Source organism: Galeopterus variegatus, unplaced genomic scaffold (genome assembly GCF_000696425.1).
Source record: "Galeopterus variegatus unplaced genomic scaffold, G_variegatus-3.0.2 Scaffold1239, whole genome shotgun sequence".
In the NCBI taxonomy this organism is placed as follows: Eukaryota; Metazoa; Chordata; class Mammalia; order Dermoptera; family Cynocephalidae; genus Galeopterus; species Galeopterus variegatus.
This window is the reverse complement of record NW_007727350.1, coordinates 25,855-45,335: the sequence shown is the minus strand read 5'-3', so window position 1 is coordinate 45,335 and position 19,481 is coordinate 25,855. Positions and strand designations below refer to the sequence as shown.

Genomic DNA, 19,481 nt, shown 5'->3' with positions numbered 1-19,481 from the left:
TGGGGGCGACGCCGGTGGTTGTTGATCCCGTTGCCGGTCCCCGGTCCAGTACGGGGGCAACACTGAGGGTTGCGATCCGTTGCCGGACACGGAAAAAGACAAAAGACAAAAAAAAATAAAAATAAAAATAAAGCACAACCATTTCAAATTGTGTGTTAGTCCATGGCCAGTACCTTTATTAGCCACCCCCAACACTGAGGACGTGCCGGGTGCATGCTGTGCTGTCTCCACCACGCACCACAGTCAGCAGCCTCGCCTGTTTGCCCAGATGCCATCAGTGATTGCTCTAGAAAGAGACCTGGGGGCTGGCTTGGCTGCAGTTTCTGATCTACAACTGAGCCTTAGAATATGGTGATTTCTTTTCCTTCTGGGGTCTCAGATGTCCATTTGATTTCTGAAGTATCATTGAATTGTTAATTCAGTGCAGAGAAAAGCCTTTCCACCATTCTTCCAGTGCATCAGGTGTGGGGTGTGTACACTGGAAGGAGGACAGCTGAGCAGACCTTGCCACTGGGGCTCAGGTGGTCAAGGACTGCCTTGTGGGAGATGGGCCATGAGCACTGCAGCCAGGGCTGAGGCCTCGGTCCCTGGGGCATCAGTGGACCCACTTGTTCCCGTGCTTGGGAAAGGTCCCTTGGAGGAAGTAGCAGCTTTGTGGCTTCAATGTGGTTTATTAGCTTTCTTTTGCACATTGACCTGTGTTCAGGTACCGAAGGCCTTTCACAGGGAGTCTTAAATCAAGTTAGTATTGCCAATTACAGGCTGTGCTATAGCTCAGGGAAAGAAAATGCTTTATTGCTGAAGCCCAGAGCTGGCTGGGGCATGGTGGGGTGACCCATGGACTCCACTCTCCCTGAAGAGGGAAAGGTCAGTGCTGGAGAGGCACGTGACCCACTCCAGGGTGGTGCTGCCTCTGCCTGCTGTGGAGCAGTTCTGGAGGCTTGGTGGAGGATTTCCTGCTGAACTCAAGAGGACAGGCCTGGGGGGCGAGGGAGGGAGAAGGTGATGGCTGGAAGGCAGAAGGAAGTAACAAGGGCCACCTCAGCACAGCAGAGAGAGAGGAGCTGAGGCCAAGGGCGTGAGTCACACACCCTGGCTCTGCAAAACCTCGAGGATGGCACGGAGGATGGTGGCAGCTGCTACTGCCCCAGGGTCTGGCTGCTCCAGCCGAGCAGAGCTGATATAGCTTGCTCTTCCTGCTCCAGCTTCCATATCCTTGGTGGCCTCGGCTGCAGCTTCAGCACTCTGGGGGGGGGGGGGGGGGGGGGGGGGTTCAAGGACAGCCACCAGGCCTCCTTCCTGCCAGGGCAGAGTTCCTGTACAGTCTGGCCTTTGACTTTCTCGTCCCAGCTCTGCCAGCACCCTCTGCACTCACCAAGTGGGAAGGTCACCACTCACCTACTTCCAGCAGGAAAAGGGGTTCTGCTATGTCCCAGAATGTAGCTGGGCTCTACATTTATCCCTCGCCTCACAACAACCTGTGATAGGTACTGACCTCCATTTTATAGAGGAGGAAACTGAGGTACAGGAAGGTTATTAACTTGTTCAAGGTCACATGGAGATGGGAGCCTGGTGGCTCTGAGCCTGTCTCCCTGGGTGGTTGGGCCCAGCTTCACTCACCTTGACTGCTTTGGTCAGGACTTTGAACAGGTCAGCCCCTGGGCTCTTCCAGGCTTGGAGTTCCTGTCGTGCTGCCCACAGAGAATCCAGCTAGACAAGGTGAGGGAGAGGGGGGCTGAGAAGAGGCCCTGCTACTAAGGGAGGCCTTTAGGGCTTGTAGGCTCAAAAGGGAGAAGGGCTGGATTGCAGCCCGAATACAAACCATAGTCCTGTCCCCTGGGGCAGCCTTTCCATACCTGGCCAGGGAAAGGAAATGAACAAGGCTTACTGTAGGGAATCACTTGGGGGTGGGGACAGGGCCAGACTGGGAGCAGGCGACATCATCCACCTCCCCAGCCCACCCTGGTCCAAGGTACAGGACTCTGGCTTACTTCTGCATGGCTTCCAGGCCGGCATCCATGGCAGCAGACCAGGCTGGGAGGTCAGTCTTGGCCTTGAGGGGCTGGGCGGCTGCAGTCAGGAACAGGCCGTAGAGCTGGGAGGACCAGAATGCTGAGCACATGGAGCTGGCCTGGGCCCCAGCCAACCTGGGATCCTTCCCTGGCAGCTGCTAGGGCCCAGAGGCTGTCGGTACTCACCGCTCCAGATGAGCCCCCCATCTTCTCCAGTAGCAGGACGGACAATTTGGAGAGTAGCTGGGCAGGGCCGGCAGGGGGTGGACCCTCCTTCAGCCACCCTTGGATGGCTGCAGACAGAGAGATGGTGAGGAATCTCGAGACCTTCCCTCTATTCATACGGACCCCAACCAAGGACCCAGCCTTACTGTCAGCAAGAATGAATGGGGGCTGGAAAAAGTTGAGAGGGAACCAAAATGAAGGATGCCCAGTCTGGAGAGGGGCTGGGAAATGGTAACTGAAAGGAACCTCATGAGTCACCTAGCAGGTGAGGCCTGCCCTGAACACCTCGACCTAACATTTTATACCCTGCTTCTTTTTTTTTTTTAAAATGACTGGTAAGGGGATCTTAACCCTCGGCTTGGTGTTGTCTGCACCATGCTCAGCCAGTGAGCGAACTGGCCATCCCTATATAGGATCTGAACCCCTGGCCTTGGTGTTATCAGCACCGCACTCTCCCGAGTGAGCCATGGGCCGGCCCTTATACCCTGCTTCTTGTTTTCTCTCTAGCCCTTTGCACTAACATCCTATGTTTTGCTTATCTACCTTGTTTATGGTTTGTTTCCCCCACCAGGATACAAGCTGTGAGGGCAGTGATTTCTATCTTCTTTGTTTCCTCTCATATCCATGGAGTAGAGAGCAGAGCCTGGCCCATGGCAGGCACTAAATACATTTTTCTGGAATGAATGGTGCTGGACGATTAAGAGCTTTTCACTGATCTGGGTAAACTGAGAGAAACAAGGACATGAAAATGAGTTTTGCTTGAATTCTAAGTTATTCATGTGAAGGACTGTTTTAGTCCTCCGACATGTGCAGTGTAAGATCGTACTTTTCTTTAGGAAAACAGGTGAAAGGGGTGTTAAGGATTTGCGAATGACCTCAAGTGGCAAAATAAAAGTTGGCAACCCCATGTCAGCACTGCAAATGTTTTGGAAATTGTTCTGTTTCATGAAATGCCAAAATCTAAGAGCCAATGTGCCATACCAGCTCCTCTCCAGACCCCAGAGGGGCCCTGGCACCAACCTCTGGCAGCACGGCTGTGGGTGGTGCCACAGTCCCCATCACCGGCAGCGCGGTCCAGGGCATTAAGATGTTCCTCCAGGCCCAGGAGAGTGGTGCACACCTGCTCCAGCACAAGCGCGATACGCTTTGAGGCTAAACCTGGAAAGGGAGGACAGCAGAGAAGAGACCCGCCTGGCCCTTCTCACAACTAAGCTTGACTGGTATGGGAAGTGCACCCCTGCCCCCACAGGGGCTCAGGTCAAAGCCCTGGGCCACTGAGGAAGCCTGCTCCTGCCCCAACAGCAGGGCTTGGTACCTCCTGCAGCAAAGGAATCAGGGCCCTCCTGGGGCTCTGCAGGGGCTGCCCGGCTCCGCTTCCGCCCAGTCACGGAGACTTTGGCCACATTAGGCCAGGCTGCTGCGGTGGTTTCAGCATCTAGGAACAGCAAGATAACCCTCTTAGGCACAACTAGCCAGGGATCAGTTGGGGCCTGGACTCCCCACCTGGCCCTTGTGGCCTGGCTCCCTCAGCAGCCCTGGAGGGAGTCCACCCCAAGCATATAGTGAGTGTTTACTGTATACAAGGGAATGGAGGGAGGGTCCCTGGGGAAAGGGTGAGACAGATCTGAGGAAGATCCTTATACCAATTTCTCCACAGTCAAGTGAGAGCTGGAGAAGTCAGAGAAGGCCTCTTCACAGAGTCCAGAACCCTGATTGTCATGGTCAGTCCTGTTGGGGGCTCCACAAGTTTCCCTGGCTCCTTCCAGCTACAAGGAGCCCTGTCTGGGGTGACCCCAGGTTCCCAGTCTCACCTATCAGTTTCAGGAGGGGCTCATCCACCAGTAGGAGGGTGAGAGAAATGCCCGGCATCTCCAGTGCTGACATAAAGGTGCCCACCAGGGCACGGGCAATCTTCACCCCACGGCCCTCTACAACACCAGAGCTTGGAGTCCATGAGGAAAGGAGGGGCATTACCTCACCCCCACCCCACCCTGCCCCACCCTGCCCCACCCTGCCCTGCCCCGAGCATTAGGGGAAGAAACAGAATAACAGAAAAACAAGGACCTTGGAAGCTGGGGCCCAGATGCAAGTAGGTAGGTGGCCCGATTTCCTCAATGCATCCCTCAGTGACACCCCAGATTACCACATTGCCTGGAGGCGTCCCCTCGTTAGGGACAGCTGTGTGGTTATATGTGGTTTCATTTACTAAGTCTTTACCAGGTGTTGGGCTAAGTAAGTGTGCGAGGTGTCTTACGCATGTTTAGTCTCATTTAATCCTCACAACAACCCTAAAAGGCAGGTACTGTTATTACCGCGAACGTATGGGCAGGAAAACAGAGGCTGAAAGCACCCAGCAATTAAGTGGCAGAGTGATAGTCTAACTCAGGCTCTTCTGGCTGCACAGCTCCTTTTCTGGGCCAGCACCAGACCCCACCTCAGCTGATTTTCTATGTCCAGCTTCAAAGGGCTGGAGGGTGCCCTTCCCAGTGTGGGGCTTACCCAGAGAGCGGACAGCAGCATCAGCCATGATGCCCAGTTCCAGGAATGACAGACCGCCCAGGTTGTTGACCATTAACACCACCGAGGAGCCTGTGGGTGGACACGATACGCAGGCGAGACTCTCTGGGCACCCCCTGCCTCGAGGGGTAGGAAGGGGTAGGAGATGGGGCACGAAGGCTACTCACCTGGTTGCACAGGCACGTGGGATGCATTGGACGTGCTCGTCATATGGTCAAGCATGAGCTGCACAATCTCATCGGCAGTTGCCATCTGTCACAGGGAGCCAGTAGTGAGTGGTATCAGGGTACCCTGGCCTTAGGCCGGCCTGGGCCAGGGAGTCCTCCTACCTTTATTCGGCGCACGCCAGCTTCCCCATGGATCCCTGCAGATAGATGTGGTCACGGCTGACCTGCTCGAGGCCTGGAGATTCGCTCATAATGCTTTTGTCTAGGACTTACTAAGTGCGCAGCACTAGGCTAGGCTCTGTGTATGTGGGCAGTGGGGGGTGGAAATGGCAGAATAATGAGAAATGCAGAGTCTCTGCTCTTTGGGAGCCCATTGGCTTGGTGGTGAAGAGAGCCAGGAACCGAAGAGGCTTGAACCAGAGGTGGCCACATGAGGCCATAGGAGGCCAGTGCCCATCACTTTGGAAGCACAGGGGAGAAATGGGGAAATCTTTGCAGCCTGAGTGGCCTTTGAATGGCCCTTGAAAGAAGGGCTGCATTTTGGCAGAGGGAGGTGGACCCAGGAATGGTATTAGCAGAGGCTGGGTGGTGCCCGGAGCCCCATGTGGCTGAAGCTTTGGGCAAAGCAGGCAGAAATCAGGTAGATGGGGCCAGTCTGGGCCTCAAGTGCCTAATTAAAGTTACTAAGACTACCTAAGGGACAGCTCCAGGTGAGCGGAGAGGGCCAGGCAGACGGCTCCCCAGGCATAAGAGATGTGCAAAACCCAAGGCAGGGGAGCAGGCCTGGCTGGGATGGGGGTGGCCACGAGCTTACCCAGTCCCAGCTCGACCTCATTGGCTGAGAGTTCAAAGGTGGGTTTGGAGCCAGGGACGCTGCAGGAGGACAAGCTTACGCCCAGGGTACCTATGAACAACGAAGCATGAAATAGATGGCTCCTCTGCTCTCAGCATCAGGTGTCAGAAAGGGCATCAGAAATGCCTTGGAAACCCAGCCCCCAAGGTGTCCACCATGCACCCAACAGGAACCAGCTCCTAGCCCCAAGGTTTGTCCCAGCTCCCTCCTCCCCACCCAATCTCTCAGCTGATACTCACCCATGGCCTTGGCAACCATGCTCACCCGCTTTGTGATCTCTTCCAGCCCCACACCTGACTCAGCCAGGGCACCTGCCACCTGCAGCCACAAGAGATAAGTCCCCAAGAGCTGAACCACTTGGCAGTAGAAGATGGGCGGGGGATGAGTTTATTGTTGAGAAGGGGAAATCTCTTAGAATTTCCACACTCAACCTGGTCCATCACCTTTAGGGCAAAAGAGAGTACTCCCCTCATTCACAATGTACTTGCCAGGAATCTTTAAGAATTCCAGTCTGTTAGAGCTAGAAGGGACTTTACAAATAGGGAAATGGTCCCACAGAGGGGATATGACTTGTCCAACATCACACAGCCAGTTGGTGGCTAGTTTCCGATTCCTAATCTAGGGTTTTCTCTCCCATAGCATATATACTGTGGCTGACTTTACCCATCCATCTATCCATCCATCCACTCACCCACCCAATTTTTACCAAGCATTCAGTATGTGCTGAAAAGGAAAAAGGATGACTAAGTCACAGTCCTTGCCTTCAAGGAACTCACAGTCTGGGGGGGTGCTGGGGAAGCAGACACATACAAATTGAAAGTTTATGCAAGGCGGTAAGTGCAGTGACGGAGTCCACAACACGACAGTAGGGGAGCATTACGGAGGGGGTCCTAGCCAGCTCGGGGTAGTAGGGAGATCAGGGAGAGGTTCCCAGGTGGGCAGACATCAGAGCTAGGCCTCTACGGAATGGCCATTTTAGACAACCCACAAGGAGGCTGGACAGGGAAAGTATTTTCCAGGCCATAGATACAGCATAAGCAAAGCCACAGAGATGGGCCACAGCCCAGCAGGTATAGGGACCCGGTGTTAATGGAGCCTAAGAAGGTAGGGGTGATGGGAGATGAAGATGGGGACTCACAAAGTATTTTCCAGGCCATAGATACAGCATAAGCAAAGCCACAGAGATGGGCCACAGCCCAGTAGGTATAGGGACCCGGTGTTAATGGAGCCTAAGAAGGTAGGGGTGATGGGAGATGAAGATGGGGACTCATGAAGATGGGGCAGGAGTGTGACAAGCCTGACTGAGGAGCTTGGGTTGACTCTAGGAACCCGAGAGGAGGGCTCTGAGTGGGCGAACATCCTGGTTGGATACACATTTTTGAAAGACACCTCTGGTGGTTGTGAGAGGAACAGACTGGCAAGGCAGGAAGGCAGGAAGCAGGAAGGGGATCCCAGGCAGAAGTTGGCTGCAGCCATCTGGGCCTGAGAAGAAGAGCCCTGAGCCAAGGCTGGGGCAGGAGGGGCAGGGTCTGAGAAGGACGTGTGTTATAGAGAATTTGGGAGAGAACCGCCAGGATGGGGCAACTGCTTGGGTATGGGTGACGGAAGGGACAGGTCTGGGAGAATGCCTGTGTTCTGGGCCCGGGTAGTTGAGGGGATGGTGGGGCCTTCCCAAGTCAGGGAGCACTGGGGAGAGAGAAGAGGTGGCTTCTTTGGGGAGGGACGCAGTGGCTGGAAAGGTCTAGTTACAGGTGCTGCCTTGGAGAGAGAAGGCTGGATGGGGCCGGCCAGCCTCGGTATTGCAGGTGGGGAAGCTCACCTTGTGTATGAGCACTGTGCCACAGAGCCCCCGCCGGCCTGCCTTCTTCAGGACAGTGAAGGCACTGTCATCCCCAATGACCACCATCTCCACAGCAATGCCCTCAGCCCGGGCCTGCTCCCGGGCCAGGCCGAAGTTGAGCCGATCCCCAGTGTAGTTCTTCACGATAAGGAGGGTCCCCACTGCAGGAGAAGTTGCAGGTGCCATCAGTGCTTGCCCTCACCCCACTCCACATGGGCCCTCCCCACATCAGCCCCTTCCACAGGCCAGCCTCACCTGTGCCCGCCTGGGCCACTGCCCTGATGGCCGCCAGGATGCTGCCTACCGCTGGGGAGGTGAACACAGCTCCTGCGATGACGCCCGTCAGCATCCCCTTCCCTATGAAACCTGGAGGTGGGGTGCGGATGCTGGGTGGGGACTGTGCCTGCAGTCACTAGGGCTTCCCACACTCCTGGGCTTCAGGGTTTAGTGAGCCCTACTGTGTGCTGGTGCTAGAAGAGCACCTGAGCTGCTCTCCCCTCAGAGCTTCACATGGCTGCCTCCTCAGGAGTCATCTCCTTGGAGAGGTCTTCCCTGACCTCCACTCCTGAAGCACCTACCCACCAGCCCAGGGGACTCACTGTCCCTTTTCCCTGCTTTATTGTCTTATTACATTGCTTAGCACTCTCTGGAACGATCTCACTCACTTACATGTTCACCTGGCGACTATCTGTCTCCCTAGGGTAGAATATAAGCTCCACGAGGACAGGGACCCTGTCGGTCTAGTTCACTGTTGTATTCCTGGTGCACAGTACAGTGCCAGGCACATGGTGGGCTCATTAATGTTTGCTGAATAAATGAATGGACTTGCAGAAGGGAGACAGAAAAGGTACAAATGATACAAGGCCTGGTCTCTGCCCTCCAGAAGCTCTCAAGGAGTGCTCATATCCCTGGCATCAAACAGGAAACAACCCAGGACTGTCCATGTATGGGAAATGGCAGGGTGGGAATTCAGAAGAGGGACACTGCTCTATGCTGGAAGAGTCAGGAAGGCTTCATGGAGGAGGGGGTGGCTCAGCTGGGCCTGGAAGGCCAGGAGGATTTATGGAATCACCATCTCTCAGAGCTGGAAGGGCCTCAGAGATCATCTGGCCCCACTTTATACTTTTCACAGATGTAGAGACTGAGATCGAGAGAGAGGTAGTGACTAGCCCCAGCTCACAGCCAGAGGGAGTGGGAGAGTGAGAACCAGGCCCGGGTTGTGTCCTGCACCTCACACCAGGCTTGAGGATCTCCCGCGAGCCCCCATCTACTCTGCCAGCACCCTACCCCCATCCCAGGGTATTCACCTGCATGGGCAGGCTCATGGCCAGAACCCCCACCCGACAGCAGTGCCACCCGGCCCTTGAGGCTGTCCAGGTCAGAACGGAGGGCCACCCGGTGGCCCTGCAGGAGCTGCAGGTCGGGGTTGCAGGCCACCAGGCCAGCAAGGGCGTCATCAGCACAGCCTGCCACTGAGTTCACCAGCTTCTTGGAGGTCTGCAGGAGAGGAGTGAAGAGGAAGTCCAAGGAGTGGTTTGCAGGACACTCCATCCTGCCCAGCCACATTTCTGTGGCAAAGACCTCTTTTCCATGTCCACCCAGGAAATCCAGGGAGCCAGCAGTTCCTTGAGTTGGGCCCATTTTACCAGGTGGATGTTTCTATGAGTTCTCTTCTTATAAATTCGTGACTTTTTATTCAGTACCTAATTATGATGTGTTTTGCACCCTGGCTTCAATTCATTGAAAAATGGCTTCAATACAAAGAAAATGGGAGAAGTGGAGTTCTTGGTATAAAAAATTTTAGTGAAGGGCCGAGCCCGTGGCGCACTCGGGAGAGTGCGGCGCTGGGAGAGTGCGGCGCTGGGAGCGCTGCAGCGCTCCCGCCGCGGTTTCGGATCCTATATAGCGATGACCGGTGCGGCCGGTCTCAAAAAAAAAAAAAAAAAAAAAAAAAAAATTAGTAAAATTGGGGCCCAATGCCTCTCTTCTGTCAAAGGAGGCGGAAGCCTCAGGCTGAGGCTCCTGAACCAGGGGAAGGGGTTGAGCAGGCCCCCACCCCTCCGCTCTTCCAGCTGGGTTCTGATGCAGGGAAAACAACATTTCCTGAGCCTCTTGGTGTGCCAGGCCCAGCACTGCGTGTAAAGAGATCAACAGAACGCTGTTCCTGCCCTCGATGGAAACACAAAGAGGCCAGTTCCACATACTATGGACAGTGCTACGTGAGAGGAATGCACACAGGCCATGGGAACACAGAAGAGGGAACCACAGCCTCCTGAGAGGACCTGGAGCCTGGAGGTCTCTGTGATGGGCCAGCAGGAGTTAGGCAGGCAAAAGGGAGCAGGGAGAATGGGGGAGAGAAAAAGGAAGACATTCCAGGCAGAGGGCGTGTATAAACCAAGGTCTGGGGGTGCGAAGTAGTGTGGTGGCACCAGGAAGCGAGTTAGAATGACTTGGGCGACCAGTGACCTGTAGGGATACGTGGGCAGGCTGGCCTGGGAGCTACAGGGAGGTGCTGCCGGCTCAGCAGAGCTGACACAGGGCTGCAGGCAGAAGTGAGCAGCATGGGGGCTGGGGTGAGAGCTTGGGCTCTGCAGTCATGGGAACTTGGGTTCAAATCCCACTCCTGCCTCTCATTAGCTATAGGAACTCAGTGAAGCTACCTCACTGTTCTGAGCTTCCGTTCTTCCTCCGTAAAAATTGGGATTTAGTAAAACAATAATATGCCTGTGATATAGTAAAAGCTCAATATGAGGGAGCCAGCTGAACGAGAGTTGCAGGCTGGGATGCGCCCCTCCCTTTGTCCTGAGGAGAGTGAGAATAGGGACCAATATGGGCCTTGAGGACCAGCCTCCTAGCGCCACCTGGTGGCGGCTGGGGGTGGCCAGAGCTGAGCCAGGTCCTGTCAAGGTGCAATTCCAGCTGTGGCTCCTTCCTGAACCTGCCAGCACCTAGTTCCTTTACCAAAATTTGGTCCTGATGCCTCCCTGCCAGCCTTTCCTGGGTCCGGCCAGGGCTGCATCACCTGCTTCACGACGAGGAGAGTAGCCTGGGTCAGTAGGGAGCAAGCAGAATAACAAGATAGGCTTGATCTGCAGAACAGCGACTAAAGAGCCAGGCCCGGTTCTAAGGGCTTTTGAGCATGTATCATTTAATGTTCCCAACAACTCTAAGGAGGAAAGTTTGGCTCAGTGAGGACACTAAGGCATGGTTAAATGACTCTGCCCAAGGTCACACAGCCAGCAAGTGTCCAGGTCTGTCTGGCTCCAAGCTGGTTCCATTTTGGCCATATCATGCCACTTTCCTGAAGGGCTGAAGGGAGGCGTAGGGTGACAGAGGTCTTGCCTTAGGAAGCGCATGAGCTTGCATCTCTCAGAGCCCACAAGGGGCTGGGACATACAGTGAAGTTGTGAGTAGGTCTCAACTCCAAGCCCAGCCTCCAGCACCATCACCATCCAAGAATGTGCCCTGCTCCCCATCCTGACAGTCTGTTTTGCCTGGGATTCTCAACCATCCCTGCACCAGAGCCAGAGGAGGGCTTGGGGACTATCCCTGGCTCCCAGTGGCATGAGGGGATGGAAAAGGAAAGGAAGTCAGGCACTGTGAGAGGCCTCTAGGACTCTGGTCTGATCAACACCTCATAGCCACTTGGTGGCAGGCCTTAATCTGCCTCATATTGCAGATGAAGAAAGAGAGGCTCAGAGAGGTCTTCTGTAGGAGGTCACAGAACCAGTCAGTGGCAGGCTGAAATTTGAACCCAGATCTGTTCAAAGCTTGCTTTGGTTCAGATCATTTTTAGAGTGGCCTGGAGCAAAGCCCAGGGCTATGGTGAACCTCCTACACTGTAGATCCCAGCTCTGGGACCAGCCTACACATACCCTAGGCTCAGGAACATACAAAAGTCGATCTTCATGGTTCTCTGGGATTTGGTACAGTGTCTATTACAGAGAAGGTAAATGTTAATGATCTAATCTAAATGCATGACCCAGACCAGAGGCAGATGGGCTCCAGAGGGACTCTGGCTGCAGCCTCAGACCTGGCTGGGACCAGTTGTCTCCAGGAAATGGAAGGAAGCATGGATCAGGAAATAAGAGAAAGGATGACCCTCTCTCCTAACCTGCGAACCTCAGGAGGTAGCTGCTCCAGCATACCCAGGGCTGGGATTCTAATGCTTTAAGACCATAGTGTACTTCCCCTGCCCTGGCCCCCACAGGACTCACCATGGCGGAGAGGCTCTGAAGCAACCTGAGTTCACACCTTCCCACTGAGCTGCCAGAGGACGGACGATCCTATGGGTGCTACCTGGGCCCGAGCACAGTGGAGGCAGCAGCAGCACCTGCAGGACTGGGTAATAATAGGAGCTGCTGAAAGGCACTTGCAGCTGACTGGCACAATCATGCTTCTAGTGCCCTGGTAATAAGGGAGCTGCCCTAGACTTCGATCCAAGTCCAAACTCTAGTTCGTGGGCTGAGGATGGAGAAAAGCATGGGGCTGACAAGGTTCACTCCTGCATTGGGTGCCAGAAGATGGATCGATCCATGTTGCGCACAGGGCTGCCTTTATGCCCAGGAGCAGCGCCCACTTCATTACCAAGGCGCAAAATGACCCAAAGAGTAACCTTCATCTCTTACACAGTCATCACATATGGTGAAAAAGTTGACAAAGATCTTCACCTACTTGCTTTTGTCACCAGGAGGGAGCCAGCTAACCCATTTTAGTTCTGGGAAACAGACTCAGAGAGCTCTAGTGACTTCTACAAGGTCATACTGGTAAGAGCCAGGCCTCAAACCCATGTCTAGTCTTTCTACAAAGGCTGTGTTCTTTCTGCTGATAATTCCATGCCTCCAAACTCAGGCAGAGTCCCTGCTATAGAAAACTCAAAATGTAAGCCACAACATTTTAGCTTCCCTTAGTTCAGCCTGGTTCAGAGGTGTCTTGGGGTCATCCAGGGTCTTGGGCTCACTGTGTGTATGAGCTCTGCATTGATTTCCTGGGAGGATCTTAGGTAAACCAATTCCCTTTGAACCTCAGCTTCCTCATCTGTAAAATGCGGTTGGCTTCTCCTGGGTATTCTGCAAGTGCTCCATGCCACGTTGTTCTCCTCCTGATCCTTGGGGAACCTGTCTGCAATGGGGTGGCCTGGAGGCTGCAGGGCTGACTGCCCTACTAGGTCATTAAGGTTCTCAACAGCGAAATTCTACTTTTGTGTTTGGGTGAGAATCTGTACAGAAATGGGGGCACTGAACGCACAAAGTTAGAAGAATAAAACAGTGTAAAGGGGAGAGGAGAGCATCCTGGTGTCCCATAGGTGAGGCAGGGTGGTCGTTCTAATGTCAGCTGAGGGCACCGGCTGGCTGTGGAAGAACTGGGAGCTGAGGGGAGGAAGGCACGGTTCTAGTCTGGGATGTGCACAAGTCGTTGTCACTTCCCTCTCTAGGCCTGTGTAGCCCTTCCGGGTTCCAAACGCAGGAATAGTCCCGAGGGTTCCTGGAGCAACCGAAGGGGGAGAAGACAGCGTCTGGGGAAGGACAAGTGGGGCGAACTGGGGTTGGGGGTCGGCGGGCGAGTTTCGAGGACGCACCTCCACCTCCCGCTCACGCCCGCCTCTGCCACCTCGGTAACCACCGCCGTTCCACTAAGAGCCCCCCGCGGCGAGCCCTCATCCGGGTACTCCGGGCTCTGGCGGTAAGGGAAGGGGCGGGCCCCCAGTGGGCGGGGCTTCCCTTGGTTGGCTGCCCCGGGCTCGGTGAGTCCTCCAAGAGGCCAGGTGAAGCCGTCCCGTGATGCCCCGCGCCGCGGCCGCTCTGGCCTGCAACGTGTCTCTGGGGCGGAGGCCGCGGCAGTGTAGTTCGCCGCGCGCGGGTGGGGGCCGCCTGTCTTTTCGCTCGTGTCCAGCTCTCTATCGTTGCGCTCGGGTCCCGACGGGCCGCCCCAGGCCTAGACATGTCGTACAACTATGTGGTAACGGCACAGAAGCCCACCGCCGTGAATGGCTGCGTGACCGGTGAGGCTGCCAGGGCCGGAGACCCTGGCGAGGGAGGGAGCTGAGGGGAACCGAGGCCTAGGGAGGCCCGCGGCTCCAGGGGGCGGCCGAGCAGGACCGGGCCCGGGGAATGGAAGGCGCTGGCGGCCAGGGAACCTCCCTCAGCCCCACGACCTCCAAGGAGCTGTCTCAACACGCGCCTTTCGGGGATTAAAAACTGCTCTTGAGGGTCCCCTGTCGTCCTGGGAGGTCACTTGGCCTCGAGGACAAACCTGGCCCAGTGGGACAGAGAGCGAAGTGTGAGTTGATTGTGTGGTAGTGTTTGGACCCCGAGATTGGCCTCATGTGGTCGGGGGAAGGGGCGGTGGTGATGGCGACTTTGGGGTCAGAATTTTTATGTGGGGAAGTCTGAGCGGGCCCGGAAGGTGGAGGGATGTGGAGAATGTTCTCACTCAAAGAGGGAGAGGAGCCCTCCCCAGCCTCACCCCTCTGCCTGGGGCTGTTGTTTACAGGAGGCCACTGCTGGAGAAGAGGGTTTGGTTGGCCCGGGCCAGTGCTGGGTTTGCCTTGTTGACGGTGTGCAAAGATTGTTAAGGACACCGTTGTACAGAACCCGGGAATGACCATCTTGCACCCACACTCTCAGCTGAATACGCAGAACCCAAACTTGTATGCTTATGTAAATCCTTATCGTGATTCCAGAACAAAACTCTGTTGTTCGTCGAGTTATAGGTGGCTGAGAGTGTGGATGGGGGTATAGGTAGACTACTGGGAGGAATGTGGACAAAACAGTGTTTTAATGTGAAGCTCTGGGAATTTTTTTCATCTGACCTGGTCTGTTTGGTAAAAGTATTTTGAGACCTTAGATGAGGATTAGAAGGGATGAACGCTTTGACCAACATCCTCTCTTAGAGTCTGCCACTGTAATAGGAAAAGGGAAATTCGAGGTACAGAGCCATCTGAAGGGTTTTCACAGTCATTGTCAATTGAAGGGCATGTTGCTCTTAGGTTCAGTCTAGTTTTCTTAGTCAGATTAGGGAAGAAGCTTTATTGAATGTGTGAAGTGAGACTCTTTGAGGTGCCAGATTTGGCAAGAAGGGGAGTAAATGGAGGGAGTCGGAGAAATATGTAAAGTAAGTGAGAATTCTGGAGGTATTTAAGTAGAAAGTGACAGGATTATTTAGGAGAGCTTGGGAGGCCCTTCCTTTTGCTTCAAAAGTTAGATCTGTTCTTTCAGGACATTTTACTTCAGCTGAAGACCTGAACCTGTTGATTGCCAAAAACACAAGATTAGAGATCTATGTGGTTACCGCTGAGGGGCTTCGGCCAGTCAAGGAGGTGGGCATGTATGGGAAGATTGCTGTCATGGAACTTTTCAGGCCCAAGGTAAGTGTTCTGAGTTGGGACAAGCAGTGAGAGGAGAACTGTTCGTTACAGGTTGTTTTATATGATTGCTTGGAATGTGTGGAATAAGGCTTAGAAGAGAAACTTGCTTCTCTCTTTGAGTGGCAGATCTCATCGTATACTTTTTGAACAAGCTTCCTAGAAGTAGAAGGAGAGATAAATTAGGGAAAAATTTATCAAGTTGACTTCTTCAGGAAGGAGAAATTAAAGCAGTTTGAAATGCAGGTCACCATACTGCATAGTGATTCAGAGGGTAGGCTGTAGAGTGGGGCACCTCTGGCTTCATTCCTTACTAATTCTGACTTTAGGTGTCACTTTAGTTGTCACTTAAAGCACCTCTCAGAGGCTTGATTTCCCCATCTAGAAAGTGGGAATAATAGTATCCACTCCCTCGGGTTCACTGTTAACAATTCTCATCATCATTATTTTTATCATTATTTTAATTCAAATATTTTCATCTGGGTAGCCACCACATTGCTTTATTATATCTTTTTTTTTTTAAAGATGACCAGTAAGAGGATTTTAACCCTTGACTTGGTGTTGTCAGCGCCATACTCTCCCAAGTGAGCTAACCAGCCATCCCTATATAGGGATCCGCACCCGTCGCCTTGGTGTTATCAGCACCACACTCTCCCAAGTGAGCCATGGGCTGGCCCTGCTTCATTATATCTTAACTGAATCTAACAAGGAAGCAATGGGTTCAAAGTTTTAATTATAACTCTTTGAACAAAACACTCATTTTTCTGAGTTCTGAGTTAAATAAGTAAGACTTTGTAGACCCATTTTAGCTTCTGTTGTTATTGCCACATTTTTTTTCTCTTTCTGCAAATACTTGGAGAGGAGGAGGCATTACATCTGTCTTTCAGAATTTGAATGGAATGATTGAGATTATCTTGAGATCAGAATAGAGGATGACATTGTACATAGAGCAGAGAGATAATCATGAAAGTAAAGACTAGATGTTTACCAGCTTCAGTTCTGGCCTTTTGTACATACCCTCAGGGTGTGTACGTAATGTGGGTTGCAAACTCACCATGTGTTTTCTCTTTAGGGAGAGAAGAATTTGAAAGTTCTTAAAGAACTTAGCATGCTTAAAGAACAATGCTTAAAGGCTGGATAGGTTATTCCTATTTAAAAACAAACCTCCTTTGATAGCATAATGTTGGTTTCCAGGGGGAGAGCAAGGACCTGCTGTTTATCTTGACAGCTAAGTACAATGCTTGCATCCTGGAGTATAAGCAGAGTGGCGAGAGCATTGACATCATTACACGAGCGCATGGCAATGTCCAGGTGAGGTGGCTGCTTCAGGCTGATGAGTTTTCCAGGTAGGGCTATCCATGATTCAGTGAAGAAAATTGAAGTGCTGGGGGAAGCCCTCTATGTGATCAGAGAAAGTACTAAGGGTTTGAGCTTTTATGGAGAAAGGACTTCTGTAGTTTACTCAGAGTCCAAGGGATAGGATAATTCATTGAACTTCAGTGTTTTGCGAAAACTCCCTGGCGTGTCAAGTACATGCCACTAGTTTTACTACCTTTCCTAAAATCATCCTGAGAAAGTGGTGCCCAGTGTCCTCTGTTACTCTGTGGGTGTTGAGGTTCTTCCTTAATCCCAGTTTTGTTTCTCAGGACCGTATTGGCCGCCCCTCAGAGACTGGCATTATTGGCATCATTGACCCTGAGTGCCGGATGATTGGCCTACGACTCTACGATGGCCTTTTCAAGGTTATTCCACTGGATCGGGACAATAAAGAGCTCAAGGCCTTTAACATCCGCCTGGAGGAGTTGCATGTCATTGATGTCAAGTTCCTATATGGTTGCCAAGCACCTACCATTTGCTTTGTCTACCAGGTACTGGATCAGGAAGAGAGAGGGAGAAACTGTGTGGTTTGGTGTCGTGGGAGTTAGTTTTTGCTGGTCTGAATGTCTGAATTTGGTGGGGTAGGGAGAAGTGTTTGTTGTATTTGTCCTGAAATGTTTGGATCAGATTTTGGTTACTTCTTGAGTGCAGTAGAATTTATTGTGAAGGCGGCAAGCTCTCCACGGCTTTTAGCGGGTTTTAATCCTGAGATTACACTCGTGTTGTGGGCCTTGGAGATTTTATAGGGTGACCCAGTTTATACTCTGTCTGAGTCTCTTAGTGGCTGCTAGGGGATTATTAAAACTTAGCTGTAGAGAAATGATGTAGAATTTGCATTTATAAGCAAAGAGAAAATGTCTTGGTGATTTGTGCCTTCTAAGAAGAGGTTTGTGTTTTGTCTAGCACTCACTTTCTGGTGAATTGCTGGCTCTTGACTTCTATTTTAGTCTGTGCCTCAAACTTTAGCAGAGCTGATCCTGGGCAGCTGTTCTTTGGTTCAGATCTATTAAGCGGGGGTGGGGTGGTGGAGCACCAGACTAACATGCCAGTAACTTGGTAAAATCTCAGCCTTCTAACAGTGGGTCACATAGCATGTGGTTTAATGAATGACAGAAGGAAATGATAGTCCAGTTCCATGTAGAGTGTAAGGGCACGTAGATACTTTGATAGCCATCTTAAGTACTGGAAATATGGATGTCTTTTTGCATATCTCTTAGTGTCACCATAAATGCTGTAGTTCTTAGGCTGGTTGGAATAAGGTTTTATTGAATAAGCTTGAAATTAGGAGATCTTATTTATTTATTTATTTACTTTTATTTTTTTAAAAGATGACTGGTAAGGGGATCTTAACCCTTGACTTGGTGTTGTCAGCACCACGCTCACCCAGTGAGCTAACCAGCCATCCCTATATGGGATCCGAACCCATGGCCTTGGTGTTATCAGCACCACACTCTCCCGAGTGAGCTACGGGCTGGCCCCAAAACTAGGAGATTTTATTTGGTTTTATTAAGTATCAGAGTTGAAACAAAGACTTAGAATTTCTCTCCTTTCTTCAGTTTTTTTAGTATCAGGTCATTGAAACATTAATGTTGATTATTCAAGGCTGGCTCTATCTGTTCCTGGCCCCAGAGCTGCCAGTGAACAGATCTTCATTTTTGTATGTGTCTCAGAGTCACAAATCCACACCCTCGCTTGAACTTTTTTCCCCTTGATGGGAAAATCTTTTCATCAACTAAAAATGACTGTCTCCTGTTTTATGCCAAAAATTCAGTTTGGCGAGTCTTTAGGTGCCTGCCATATGAAAGGAACTCATGCTTTAGGAACTGTCACAGTGTTGAAGATATGGTCCCTACCGTGAAACACATTGTTGAATTCCTTCCATAACTTTTTAGACTCTGGTCTTGCCATTGTTGAAGCCATCTTCCGCTGACTGAATGTAGTCTTCTCCCTTTTTCCTGTTTTTTAGCCTCTTAAAGGTGACTTTGGGAGCCCAAGGACTGATGAGAGTCATGATTCATTAAAAAGGAGAGGAAGGTGGGAAGGCGATGTTGACAATGGCAAGACTGAAGTTTTTGACCGATTTTATGTATTTATTTATTTATTTAGTGGCTGGCTGGTACAGGGATCAAACCCCAGACCTTGGTGTTATCAGCACCATGCTCCAACCAACTGAGCTAACTGGCCCTTGACTAACTTTTTTTTTTGTTGTTATTGAATGGCCGGTACAGGTACCCTTGACTAACTTTAGACGAGCAGTAAATTCTGTTTTCCCTACCATTACCTTATCAGAATGCTTTTGAGAATTGTATCAGTTTTTTTTAAATCTCTTAGATTTAGCTTCTCAATGTGTTTTTATCTTTATCTACTTTTTAAGTTTCATGTGGCCAAGGAAAACACACACACACACAGTGTCTCATAGTGCTTAGTACAATGTGACAAGTTCATTTTTCTAGTTCTTTAAACCTTTCTTGGTTGGTTAAATTGTTAGAAAAAGTAGCTCTCAGATGTCAGCAGTCCACCCAGAAATTAATCACAGGCTCAGCTGGTAACTGTCAGTATACTGATAGAGAAGGCTGGGAAGGCTGACATGACAGGATTGTCAGATGTTGAGTGGTGGTGGCTTGTCCCTTTCAGGACCCCTCTCCAGCCCATGGTTCACCCTTCCTAAGGGATAACCATTCCATCTTTCCCTCCTTAGGACCCTCAGGGGCGGCACGTAAAAACCTACGAGGTGTCTCTCCGAGAGAAGGAGTTCAATAAGGGCCCTTGGAAACAGGAAAATGTAGAAGCTGAAGCTTCAATGGTGATTGCAGGTTGGTTGAGGGTTTTAGGAAATTTGCCTTTGCCCCAGGCCTGGGCCAGTTCCCTACCCTTGTTCCCTTCCTCGCTACCTCTGCCTTTTGTTTCAGGGCTCAGTACTATCAGCCTGTGCATTGTTTACCACTCCCTGTGTCTCCTCTCTCTAAGTGGGCTTTCTTTGGCTTTTCCATTTCCATCTTTGAAATTTTCAGTTTTTTACTCTTCGCCCTAAAAGTACAGCTTTCCTTTCACTTGGGGTGGAGGGATTGACTATAAAACACTGAGACTGATTTACAGAGTGGCATTACTTTATTGCTAGGCATAACAT

At 51.7% G+C, this 19,481-nt stretch overlaps 2 protein-coding genes across 2 annotated transcripts in view; one reads left to right on the top strand and one right to left on the bottom strand.

The window, feature by feature from the left end:
• Positions 1–148: 148 nt before the first annotated feature.
• DAK (dihydroxyacetone kinase 2 homolog (S. cerevisiae)) lies at positions 149–9,165 on the bottom strand. The gene is made up of 16 exons (XM_008575799.1): positions 8,922–9,165; positions 7,870–7,980; positions 7,594–7,775; positions 6,014–6,092; positions 5,736–5,825; positions 5,084–5,118; positions 4,922–5,006; positions 4,737–4,826; positions 4,049–4,165; positions 3,553–3,672; positions 3,258–3,395; positions 2,199–2,305; positions 1,992–2,095; positions 1,823–1,856; positions 1,621–1,710; positions 149–1,245 (listed from the first exon to the last, which is right to left on the bottom strand). The coding sequence occupies exons 1-16, from the start codon at positions 9,163–9,165 to the stop codon at positions 1,084–1,086; spliced, it is 1,788 nt and encodes a 595-aa protein (XP_008574021.1). The 3' UTR covers positions 149–1,083.
• A 4,149-nt stretch (positions 9,166–13,314) lies between these two features.
• DDB1 (damage-specific DNA binding protein 1, 127kDa) overlaps positions 13,315–19,481 on the top strand; it is a 29,206-nt gene continuing 23,039 nt past the window's right edge. Inside the window, exons 1-5 of the mRNA XM_008575779.1 lie at positions 13,315–13,615; positions 14,832–14,980; positions 16,172–16,288; positions 16,624–16,845; positions 19,053–19,167. Of these exons, the coding sequence (XP_008574001.1) occupies positions 13,555–13,615; positions 14,832–14,980; positions 16,172–16,288; positions 16,624–16,845; positions 19,053–19,167 (664 nt within the window). The 5' untranslated portion in view covers positions 13,315–13,554. The remainder of the gene's footprint in view (positions 13,616–14,831; positions 14,981–16,171; positions 16,289–16,623; positions 16,846–19,052; positions 19,168–19,481) is intronic.

Excerpts from the sequence above, each read along its gene's own strand:
- DAK (XM_008575799.1), bottom strand. The coding sequence starts at position 9,165 with ATGGAGTGTCCTGCAAACCACTCCTTGGACTTCCTCTTCACTCCTCTC. Across the intron at positions 1,857-1,991 it reads GGCCTGGAAGCCATGCAGAA|GTATGGAAAGGCTGCCCCAG; the intron begins GTAAGCCAGAGT and ends TTCCCTGGCCAG. Across the intron at positions 1,246-1,620 it reads TCCTGACCAAAGCAGTCAAG|AGTGCTGAAGCTGCAGCCGA; the intron begins GTGAGTGAAGCT and ends CCCCCCCCCCAG.